The 13,134-nt window shown below is 32.9% G+C and overlaps 1 protein-coding gene across 2 annotated transcripts; it reads right to left on the bottom strand.

The window, feature by feature from the left end:
- Positions 1-925: 925 nt before the first annotated feature.
- Positions 926-12,957, bottom strand: LOC113504600 (ero1-like protein). Of its 2 annotated transcripts, none has more exons than XM_026886987.1 (2): positions 11,316-12,957; positions 926-1,114 (listed from the first exon to the last, which is right to left on the bottom strand). In XM_026886987.1, the coding sequence occupies exons 1-2, from the start codon at positions 12,758-12,760 to the stop codon at positions 1,063-1,065; spliced, it is 1,497 nt and encodes a 498-aa protein (XP_026742788.1). In that variant the 5' UTR covers positions 12,761-12,957; the 3' UTR covers positions 926-1,062. The 2 variants fall into 2 exon arrangements, with proteins under 2 accessions (XP_026742788.1, XP_026742787.1); XM_026886986.1 differs by lacking the exon at positions 926-1,114 and adding an exon at positions 2,498-4,793 and having other exon boundaries at positions 11,316-12,955.
- Between the last annotated feature and the right edge of the window lie 177 nt (positions 12,958-13,134).

Here is a 13,134-nt window from a genome sequence, read left to right as displayed (position 1 = left end):
TAGGTACTAAACTACGTTACGATGTCGTTACACCTCTTCCATCCTTGTAGTGAAGTGTCGCTCTACGCCTTTTTTGCCCCTCTTTTCGACTGCATTTACATTGTTTGGTACCTTAAAACTAGGTTGTTCGATGTCAGAATCTTAGGTACTTATGTATGTTTACTATAAGAATGATTCCTCTTAAAGTTTATAAGGAACATCATTCATTAAAGATATGTTTTCGGCATCAATAGACTGGAGTGGAGGAAGGCATACCATTTTACTGTTATATGATCGGTATACTTACTAAAATTCCTGGTGGAGGTGGTTTAAAGCGAAAAAACAAATGAGGTAAACAATAATCAGGATGTTCTACAGAAAATGAAGAAAATGTGAATTCCATGAATGGTGATTAATCGTCAAACTTGACCTCACCGCGATAAAGTTGGAGTCAAAGACCAAGAATATAAACAGTCTGACTATTTAGGTACCTACTTAGTAATTGCTAACCTAGAGGTCTCGAGATAAACCACAACGTTATCTTTATTTTTTTCCTGTTGCTGTAAATAACATTTCCTATTTTCAAAATGAAGTCTGAAGTATCGAGTACCAACGGGGCCCACATAATTGGTAGCATAGGTACATTATGTCCTTTAGCAGACGTCAGGGTCTTTAATTATTTTAATATCCAATTAATATCATATATTAATATTAATATCATCATTGTTAGCACTTAGATGACGGTAGAAGCCTTTAGAAGATGTTCCGAGTGTAGGTACGTTTCAAATACTTAGGAGTATTTGGAAGTATTAGGAGTACTTAGGAATCATCTGGTTTGAGAAACTTGCTTTACTTCGTGTAAGAGGTAAGGCACGCCTGACCAATTTTCGTCCTATATCATCAGGACAAGGGGCCTTTGCCCAGTCGTGAGAATCACATGCCAATATCATATTTTAAGTTACCTTTATATTTGTCTCCGAGAATAAGGAAATCACAACTCAAAAACTTTTAATCTACTAATTATAATAAAAATTGACTGGATGAAAACAAACACTAACATTTAATAATTTTGATAACGTGGCTTCACGAACATCCTTTCGCGCACTTCAAATATACTGGTTTAGCTTCGTGGGACCTGAAAAACCAAAATAATTTGAATTTTAACCACGAACTGAAGCGATAACAATCTTGTTAGTGAGGAAAACTGCAAAACACACAACAGCTGTTAAATTGGTTTTAATTCACACAAAAAAGCAAATACAAAAATCGTTTGAAGTCAGACTTACAGAAAAAAAATTAGTAGGGATGCACTTTCTCATTTTCCAAAATACACAATTCGTGAAATCTCGATTCCACCTTCCTAAAAAGGTTCAAACGGACGGACAGTGGTATTTTATTTTCAAAATAGTGTAGACAAAAATAAAACAAAAAAATAAAGTCAATACATTTATTTATAAATTATATTGAATAAATGAACTATGTCATGATATCTGACTCAAAAAATCACAGACAAACTTCCACTTTTTAAATATTTTCAACGAAACAATACAGAACATTCAATTATAAAACAACTGGCAATAAAATTGAACAACATATCGATTTTATTGTATCGATAAGAATTAATGAAACGTTACAATCGCTACATGGAATGGTAATGACTGAGTGACTTTTCTTACTAGATTTTACTAATTCATTGCTATATGCTAAAGTAAAAATATTATTCAGTATTTTGTCATCGTTGTTTTAAGTGTATAAATATCACTTATGTGATCCATTATCAAGCCATTAATGCTCAAACGACAATACAACTATATGTGGGTTAAAAAAATATATCAAAAATATGCCGCAATGGGTCAATTAAAATAAATCGAAGTGAAAATAACATCTTCAGATGAAACAAAACGAAACGCTACACCACAAATAATGATATAAAAAAGTCTAAAAAGACAAATAAATAATAAATAAAAACAAGTTCAAAAAATAAATATTTTTATATCTTGTACGTACACAACGGACTTATTCCATTCCATATAGATTTAAATACACGAACAAAACAGTATAGAAATAGAAATATTGAAATAAGTAGGTATAATCATGTCGATACAGAGAAGTGTACTAAGAAACAATCACAAATAACTGCGAAAGAACTTAAATTAACAAGTTAGAACAGAGCTTCTTAGATATGTTATATCTAATAATACTTAATATTGTACATAAAACATTTGTGACACAATTTTAAGTCAACTTAGGTAAATAAATTACATTATAACATTGAGACATTAGATATTTATTTATAGGTACAACACACAATAAACTTTAGAATATTATTATGATAATTCAAAACGCAAAGTATAAAACAATAATATTGAATTAATAAATGAATATCATAAACAGGCCAAAAATATCAAATCCCCGCAAACATTTCATACAAATAAAAAAAATTAGCCGCGTGTTTCATCCCAAATTTTGTTCAAAATCGAACCGTGCAATCTGATCCAAATCATAGATGATTCGTTAATCATGTTTTGTCTATGATTACCTTTCGTACATGTAGGAATACAAAGGCAAAACTATAATAACAAAAGCATAATCATCATTTTAATGACATTCAAATTCAAAAATAAATAACACAATAAGAATGTAACGGTACGTTCTATTTGCTATATCGGTCAACTAATAATTCTCCGATAACGCATTACATTTTAAATTTAGTTAATTTTGATTTTGGGATGCGGCCAATCACGTTTGGGATTGTATCAAATGTTTTTAACCTTGCAATGAACAATAATTATAGACTTTACAATTACAGTTTTATTTTTTGTCAACCGAGTGTTGCTTCTGATTTTTGTCCTTCAATAACTAATTTTCTACATGATTATTATTGCCACGCTGAATGATAGCATCGCATGAAAAACTACAATTTTTCAAAAATTGTTGAGTCCTCGTATTTAAATTTTATTGGAGGTGATAATTGGACCATTTATTCTGAGAACAGACCGCCTTAGTTCTCTTATTCGTGCACTCATATGTTCTAGCATTTTCGCCACATATTAGTCACACAATTTTCAGTTTATTTTGAATTCAACAAAGAGCATTCAAGTCGATATCGGTAACATGGGTTTCGCCGTTAAACTTTACTGCCTCTAAATTTTAAAGCAATAAAAGGTTCAACGCGGTCGCCATTAAAATATAAATTAAAAGCCATTTGAAATGGAGGGAAGGCTATTGCACAATGAATGTATTCTCTCAACTGTTCTGCGAGTGAACAAATCAAATTATATAAGTAAATTAATTAATTTTAACATCAAGTCGTCACTGACTGAGATGCCTACAAAATTTATGTTCAATTTAATAGAAATAAAATCAATTAATGCGACAGAAGTTAATTTGTTCCAAGATACAATTTACCTTTTACATAACCTTAATTATTTTTCAAGAAAACAAGAATTGTTTTATGTGTCAATTACAAAAAAAATACAACAAATTCGTATCAAGATAGTTCAAGATAATTTAGCTTAACAAAACAGTAATTTTATTACAAATAAAACTTTTTTTAGAAATCTCTCATCTGAGGTTTTGTGACCAGAAAGGAATACAAATTAATAGTTTAAGAAGAAATCTTACATAGTCATCTTTCGCTCATTAATTTCATTCACAATAATATTACATTTACTTAACATTTTATCTTAAACTAGACACAGACAAAATGTAGGGCAAAGCTGAACATCTAAGGTTTAAAAAAAATTTAAATAGGCGCCAAAATTGCTACATAACAATGTACATACGACTTTACACAACAAAGATTGTTCAGTGTATAGTCGCCTTAATATATTTCCACACTAATACAATTTGAATAAAATAGTTTTATTACTTTGAGTAATATTGAGAACAAAGAATTTATTAAAAATAGTTATGTGCAACGGTCAACACTACCGTGAAATAAGTCAAATTACCGCGAAAATAGCTAAAATATAGGTTATTATCGATAATTTTCTTGCTATAATTTATCGATAAATTATACCTACCAATGTTTAGCTTTACCCTGTATAAAAATTAAGCTCTACACTTCACTGGATTTTCAATAAATATAAGTCTTGTGATGATTTTTAATTGGCGTTAAGAGGAAGCCATCTTTAAAATTCAAATATTAAAAAATATAGTGTTATCGCAAAATTCCTGTACCAAAGACAACTGTCATTTTCACAAGCGTCAAAATGTCACGTGACTTCCATTCGTCTTTTCTGTAAAGACGATTCCATCGGCGATAACTTGTTCATAAATGTCAGTTGTCTTTACTTTAGACTTGTAAATAAACAAATTGAGTAAAAAATAATAATTTCAAGTAATGGAGTATTAAGATATTGATCCGAAGACTGTTTAGGAAGAACTTTAAACACATGAAATCTCCGCAACAATTATTTATTTACAATCAAAATCTCTGTCAACGTCAGAATAGACATATTAATTATGCTTTGAGGAACTAGTAAATTCTCTTAGCAAGTACAATTGCCTTAACCATAACACGAGTCTAGAATAAAAACTCCACCGCCCTTGTACCACGCGCTCTTAAAACAGAACTGTTGCCGTTGTGAAAGTGAGGCGCTGCTATGCAGAATGCAATGCGCTATCTTGCTTACACAATGACAACGATCCTAGTTTACGAGTTTGTAGTACAGGTATGGAGGAAATTGTTCGAGGAACATCAATACATTTCCTAATAACGCCAACATTATTCTAGATTATTCTATTCTTCTCACTTCATATCTTGGATAGTTCTGAATAAGCTTTGCTTCTGCGCTCCTTCCTTTTGCGAGCTGCGTAAAATATTTCAATTTATTAACTAGAACTTTGATCTTATACAAATATAAACGTGCACACCCGAATTTAATGCCCTTTCATGCTGGGCTTGACCACAGTTTTTAATTATATAAAGTATAAATAAACCCGTATGTTTTACGCAAATTATAGTACATGCTTGGCCCAATATACCGACTATACTTTAAACCCCGTTTCGTGGAAGGCTGATCAATATCCAAAAACTAGTAATTACTGAAGCATGACCATAGTAAGCTATGTGACTGATTGTTAGTACCTATTAAGGTCATCCAATCACAACAGTGTTTACAAAAAACTAAATTGAGCAGCCTTTCAGAAAAAAACGGGACATAAATGGGAAATAAAAACGACACAACGACAAATGACACTTGTAGCCTCAAATTCAGTGTCAACTACAACCCACATGATAAAAACAATCCAATTAAGTTTTTCTATGAATAGAACTATATTGAACCATATTTTCGCATACCTCTTGCTACTATGCTAATAGTTTCTAAATAGTAAAATTCCTTATGAGAAGCTGTCATGCAATGTTTGAAAGACAACAGTTTTGCAGACAAAGCGAGTATTTGTCAATATTGAACACCTGAGCTGTTCCCACGATACTCTACTTACTTAATGTCGTATGATTTATACAACACTTGTACAACAATATATAAAATTTATTTTAAAAGAATAATCTTTGGAACTCGCCTTTTTTAAACTGCGTACCTCGAGTTATTGTTAAATTGCTTTTATGAGACCTAGGACCGTGAAATATAGGGTTTTACTTTGATTTAAATTTTGAAAGAGTTTTAAGTAAGAAAGTTGTGTGTGGTATTTATTGATGGCAGATCATCTTGGAAATGACCAATATTACGATTATTACGACATCTGCTATTTGTTGATACAGCTGTTTCGTTTGCTCTTATGAAATTTATGTTTAGGTTTTAAATACCCTTATTAAGGTACCATATTTTATGGGGTTTCCCACAATCAGGATATTATAGGAATCTTTCTTCTGTGACCTTAAACAGGAGAAACATGAAAAATGTATATCCGTGCTAGTATTGCATGCTAACTGAAGGAAAACTAAGTAGGATTTTTTGCATGGAACTCAAAGGGTTTAAGAATCTGCATTATTTTGAACCCAAACAGCAATATTTTAAATTCAATCATTATCTATCCGTAATATTTATTCAAATATACATACTACGTCAAAACAAAGGATGCGATATGTTGGCATCAGGTGTTTTGTTAAGCGCATAACAAAAGCAGTGCTGGTGTAAGCAATAAACAGTCACTGTACTAAACCCACTTCGACAGATTTAATCAAGAAAAACCACTCATGTGTACAAATATTTTAACTTTTGTATGTAAAGTTCGTATTGAACCAAAGACAAATTTATCATTACACCTAAAACAGAGCCATGTTTGTAGAGTCGAGTTGTGCAAAACTAAACACAAATTAAAACAAACTAAATTACGACCGAAGACATAAGAAACTTAATCTTGGTTTCAAAAAAATATGTTATGCCAAAAATGATACGCATTTTTCTAGGAACAAATAGTAGCACGAGATATCTCCGAATAGAGAATCAATCGACGTATGTGCATCGAGGCTCAAAACAAAAAAGGCCACGTAAGTACATTACGGGAAATTCAATATCCGTTGATAAACATAATAACTTGATAATTATCCGTTTATCAACGCATATTTTAATAAACAAAAACCCAATACCCTTGATACTTATATTGCATTAATTATTATCAACTTTATTCGGAATCCCATTATTGATGATTCAGATAAAAATATAATACAGAGTGTGTGACTTCGTAAACCAAATACCTAGGAAAGAACTGAAGTTATGGAAGAGGACCGATGTTTTGTGCTGTCTAGAACGTATCCACTTCGACAATTTCTATAGTCTTAAGATATAAAGGTACAAATATATTGTGATACAACCTCCTCTTGGCGGAGTAAATATTGACGTTTTGTCGAGACAATATCCTGGTTCAGGCAAACATTGTCTATTGTGAACCAGAATTGAAAACTTCCGCGGGATTTTCTGACAATTTCGATGGAATCGAACCAAATCATTGGAGAAGCACAAATGTGGGAAAAAGGAAGCCAGACCTTGAGCTATATCGTCACATGTAGCTCAAAAATATAACAACCAACTAATCAATGTGATCTTGATAGTCAAAAACACTTTCGAAAATAATACATCTTGATGTCACATGGATACCAGTGTGAAATACATTTATCTCTAATTTTATAAACCTATCTCTCTACATAGAAATCTACAAATTAAATACCCTGCCCACCCAATACCCAACTGTACGGGTAGCTTAGTGGTTGAGGTCAGCACGCCACGAAACCCGAATAGGACAAGCGTGTTTGTAAACCACGAATGCTTGGTCTGAGTTTGGATGTTTTTGTGCATGTGACACAGACAAACATTCAATTTTTATAAACCCCCGCAACACAAGGATCAAATTCCTTAGAGCGGGGGTCATTTATAAGGATGAATCAAGTACTCCACATTTTAAAAAGCCAGTGAAAACAATAGACCAGTAAACCTTGGCTACGCTAAATATGTAGCTTATCGGTTTTAGCTCGGTCAATTGTACATGCAATTAGATACTATCATTGGTACATGTAAAACCATATTGCTTACTGATAAGAGGAAAAACTGATAGGGAACATGCACTGTTTTAATATTTGATTTTATACTTCCATTGATTGAATGTTTGGATTATCACTTGATAAGAATAAATGCCGTTATAAAATAGATAAATATCACTATTTCTATAAATCGGTATGAAATGATATCAATATAAGCAGTGATAAAAATCTAATATAAGTCCGCTGTGAGATTTTCAAATAACTGAACAACTTTTTGCAGAATCAGCACGAAATAAGGAAAACCGGTTTTTATTTAATTCGCAGTATACATGGCTTCAGATGATCAGACATAACACGTTTGGAGATTCGAAAGACAAGGTTGACCTAAAGATGTGTGCCTTCTCTTTATACGAGAAAGCTTATATTGTGCAATATATTATAAAACCACAACGTAAAGAATAATGCAGAAGATATACAGTTTTCGATCTAGTAAAGCAGTCACAGCTACGCTTAGGTTAAGTTCATAAATGTCTCTAAAAATGTTTAAACATTTTGCAGACTATATTGGGAAAAAATATCAACGTTTGTTGAGGAGTTTATTGCGTATATTTCTTTTCCCGTAGCAAGAGCACTTAGGAAGCGGTATCTGATGGGCGAATATGTGTAATATTCATTATTTTCTGACCTAAGTGCTACTTATTAGATTAATTTATATAAATGGTTTTTATTTCAAACTGATAATTATTTTCTAAGAATAGGAAAATATACTTAGCATTTTGGATTGTTGGTATGCTAAAATACGTACAAATTATAATTTTAACTCAAAAGAGAAAGACATAAAATAGCTTTTCTGTATAAACAAGTCTGCTTTCGAATGCCTTGATAATTTCATTCGGTTTGCCTGTCATTATGTTATCATCAAAACGACACAACTTCTACAAGGCTTTTGGTACGATGACGTCCATTCTGACGTCCAGACTACTCCAGACTTATGATACAGAAAGTCTAATAAAAGAAGACATAATACAAGATGTGTAGTCTATAATCATAGTCATTATCATTATGACGGTTTGTAGGGACGTCTAAACATGCTTAGATGTTTCCATTACGACGGCAAGACTGCTAGTTGGATTTGAGATAATCAGTCACTCAGATGTGTTATAATGGATTATTAGATATGGATTAACACACAAGGTATTAATTTTTCCATTATGTTCAGAGTCAGTAACTGCGCCGATGTAACTGAGCTATGTAATAGTCAAAAGTTGGCAACACTTTCACATATTTAGCAGGCTTTGTTTTATTACAATAAGATTAGACTTTCTTATTTTGTAACAACCGCCAACGACGAACCGGCGCGGTAGCGGAATTAAGTGTGTTTTGCTGAACCAAAGGGGTATTTACACTATTTTCGGAAAATTTACAATAATTGGGGAAAATCCTTATTTACGATGTTTTGGTATGTAAGTATGGCTTCTGTCAGTTATTATAGCCCATTTTTCTATAGTTTAGATAAATAATATCTCTTCCTTAAACACAAGTTTTATTTTTGTAGAACTCCTTTAGAGCTACAATCGACATGCATATTCTAGAACATAGCTTGTACGTTTTGAGGGCGTGTAGGCGCGTTTATTTCTGTTTAATGGCGGCCAAAACAAGACAACACATCTGCCAAATACGAAAATTATTGTCAAAGACAGCCGCGTTATACAAAAATAATCGTCAATCGTGGAACACAGTACCTACATTGACAAAATAAATAAATACTAACTCTGGAATGTTTTATAAAAACCAAGAAAATACTTAAAAATATTGGCAAGGTTAACGAAATTAAATTTAATCGTATATCTGTACACCTAGAATCTATTTCTACATACATAAATAAAAAACAAAACACGTAATCATATCAAGTCTGCTAAATAACGTGATAAAATAATTTGGGACTGTAAAGGCCACGTCACGGTTACTCACAAGCAGACACAAGTCAGACACGCGATTACCGTCAAACTCTCGCTATTACGCCATATTTCGGATGATGACAAACTAAACGCCTACTCTACGTGACTCGAGAAACGTGGTCCACAGATTTGACTGATGTTTTCTTAGTACTATATGATATTTATTATTTACCTAGCTTTAAAGAAAACCTGTAGTATTTGAATTATTTTTAACACAACAATCAATGAGTTGATAAATTACTTGGAATGTGAAAAAATTATCCTTATAGTTACCGATGCGGACGGTATCTTTAATATTGTTATAAGGTAAATCCTTAATTAAGGCCATAAAATATATTTTCTGTGCATTTATTTGTCAGAATATTATAGTTATAAAGGTATTACAAGTAAATGTCCATGATATTCTGCCGCTACGCTGGAAACAGCAAATTTTAAATAAGATCTGGCAATGAAAAAGAGCCATTTCATCATTATAAAATTAACATAACGATGTAATAGTCAAAAGAATTTAACAATACCGTTAATTGGCAAGCAATCAAAAAGTCGTTAAATTACATTTGTAATATTAAAAATAGTTTTGCATACTAATGAGTGAATCGAAACTACTTTACAGTACTTAGATAGCCTACTTTCCGGATATTAAAAACATTATTGGATCTACAGTTGCAAATATAAGAATCAATAGGACTTAATTCGATTAAATAATTGTTTAAATAAAGTTACTGAAATCTAGAAAAAAAAACGCTAAAAAATCAATTCAAATTCGTGCATGAGAATGACTTCATTTAATTTAATTATCTATCATTTTTTTTTTCTAATTATGATCACTCGGTAAAAGTCACTATTTAGGTATGTTTATTATTATTAGAATAAACTAGTTCACAGTGATAATACTGTTTAGATGACACTACAAAATTATATCATTCTTGCACAATGCCTATGCCTTCGTCACTGTGTAGCCGTCGATAAAAAAAAACATGTCAGTAGAGAAATTAATTTAAAAAATTATTCAAATTTCGAAATCATTAACGCTACCTAATTTGGACTGTAACTCTGTAGCATTAAGTTGATTATTGTTTGTGGCTTGTCTTTTATAAATATTGTTTTTTTGCCGACTTCGTCAGCTGCGTTCAGTTGCTGTTTTTGGATTGCGCAATTGGCATCATAATGAAAAGAATCATTTAAATGCTAATTAACTTAAACGATTGTACGATTTAGTTAATTGATTTTTTAATTTGCTAAGCTAGCATATTTTGCTAACACATCTGTTTTCTTTAAGTCCCAGTAAAATAACGTTTTCGTGCGCAGTTACAGTAAATGACTTTCGCAAAAACATAAAAACACCCATGAACTTAGAACCAAGAAAAGCAAGGTTGTGTTATTTCCACATTGGATTCCAACTTAACAAACAAAAAGGTGTGCTTATTAACTATCAATTTCTAAGCTATCTATCCCGTAAACCCAAATCCAAATGTTATAAAAAAAATCAAACATAAAAAAAAAACAATTATTGACAACATGCAAACATCCAATCATATGATATTAAAACAGACAAACCTTTTTGCTACAGTAGTTTCACTTAAATTATGTATTCCATTAATTTCAAGGTCAGATAATAGATAAGACAATTAAATAATGTTATCATTATGATAATACAGCTTTTGTTCATTATTTGATGTAGCAAAAGGTTTCTGCTTCAATACCTACTATATTGAAAAATACTCTCAATAAATATCCTTGCATGTTACAATTTCTAGAACACAGAATTCAGTTTAATACTGAATCTCATAGGCTGTTGTTTAGTATGCTTGCTTGCATTTTTTACATATTGTTGACATAATAAATGTGATACTGAAGATTTTGGTAGTTAGAAATTAAGTAACATAAAGGATATAAAACCTTCACCATAAATAAGAAAAACATTGTAATCTCACCTTAACATAACCCTGAACTGTTCCAACTGTCGTATACTCTCTGATAGTCTTGAAAACGCATTGAACAGAGCCACGATCTCCGTCCTCTGTAACCTCTCATGTGATCTATGTCGCACTGGCAGCTTGCCTTGGTTTGGATCACTTTCCGGACTGTTCCATCTACTTGAGAACAAGATTTTCAATGCAGTCCCCAGGCCCTGGGTCTGCAACTTGCCCCACAACTTGCATTTGTCACATCCAACACAATCCATTATCCTTGAAATGTTACGGAAGTGCTCTCGGAACTCTACTTTAAGTTTAGCCGCCTGACTACCTCCATTAAACATTGATGATTCATTAAAATGATCCGGGAAGGTGTATATCACACTGAGCATGTTATGTATCGCTTCCCTTGTCTCCTCATCCTCTGTAGGATTACCCGTATAATATTCCTCAGTCTCAAAGTAAGGACCCGCTTTAGCTAATGCCCTCATCTCCAACAAGTAAACAAAGTAAAGATTTTTCAACCAGTTGGGACCCTCACCAAATGTCTGAGAGGGATCAAAACGACGTTGGAATTCTTCTAGATTAGGCCCCCACTCTCCATCTGATGTGAAACCTGCACCTTTTTCATACAACAAGTATTTAGAACATAAGTGTATGTTAATACTTGAGTGTAGGCCGGACACAGCTCTATAGAACACTCGTTTCTCCAGACACATGTTGCCTAGGTCTGAAGTCAGCACAAATGGGAAGGACTCATATGGATTGGGTTTAGGCCTGAAGCAATTCTCCTGGTAAATGCTCCTCCATATTCTGTTAGCTGAAGGTCCTTTATAACCTGTGTATCTTTCAGGGTTGAGTAACAAGTCCACATACTCAGCATCCACATCCTTGTCGTCATATCCACAGAAGTTCTCTAGAGCATCGTCATAGGCCTTCCATTTGGCTATTTCATGTTGACTGGCAGCACTTATAGTCATATTTAAGTAACCCAGGTCATGGTCGTGATCTGTATCCGAGTTGCAGTTAGATTGCGCCTCTTTAGAATATTTCGTCGCGGGAGACTCGTCTATATGCTCGTTTTCGTATCCATTTTCATATCCAGGGACACTTTCTTTGGAACAGGTTTTGATATGACAGAACCTCATTGCACATTTGCTATCGTCCGCCCAGAATGGACATTCCTTTTTTAAATTTACTTTATAGAAGCGGAAGTAATCCTTCCTAACTAAACTCTGAAGTCGCGGGTAAATCTTCACATTATTAAAGTAATCGATGGTGTCAACATTGCACGAACAGTCGCCCAATGACCCGTGGAGTTCGTCAAAGCATGCATTGCTGTCGCAAGGCTTTGTTTCATACAGTTCAGTGTCGTAACCGACTGCTTGAACTATCACAAGAGCGAATATTATAAACACTACACAATAATTTTTGTATGCCATTTCGGTAGCGCCTGTCGCCATGGCATGAGTATTATTTATATATTAAGAAGACGACCGAGTTCTGTTACAGCACATTTAAAACTGATACTATTAACTATTCACGAAGTGGTGAAAGTAGAGAGCAATACATCGAAGACGAAAGGTAGGACGTGCTCAAACAAACGCTCGCACTTTTCATGATATCCGACTGAATTGACACTGACAGGTAAATTGACAAATCAATGCACCTTGCGTAATGTCAATGTCAAAAGTTACCATTAGAATTTCGGTCGATTCCACAGGTAAAACATAAAATAATGCTAAATTTAGACGTAGATAATAGAACGTCGCGTTTGAAGAAGATTTTATGACGTGCTCCAATCAGAACCGTTGTTATGACTACTGGGTGATATTCT

This window comes from Trichoplusia ni, chromosome 22 (genome assembly GCF_003590095.1).
Source record: "Trichoplusia ni isolate ovarian cell line Hi5 chromosome 22, tn1, whole genome shotgun sequence".
NCBI classification, from domain to species: Eukaryota; Metazoa; Arthropoda; class Insecta; order Lepidoptera; family Noctuidae; genus Trichoplusia; species Trichoplusia ni.
Note: the sequence above shows the minus strand (reverse complement) of the source record. Positions and strands in the feature narration are given on the sequence as shown.

Coding starts and splice junctions, on each gene's coding strand:
- LOC113504600 (XM_026886986.1), bottom strand. CDS start 12,760: ATGGCGACAGGCGCTACCGAAATGGCATACAAAAATTATTGTGTAGTG. Junction 4,794..11,315: donor CAGTTCAGGGTTATGTTAAG/GTGAGATTACAA, acceptor TATTTTACGCAG/CTCGCAAAAGGAAGGAGCGC.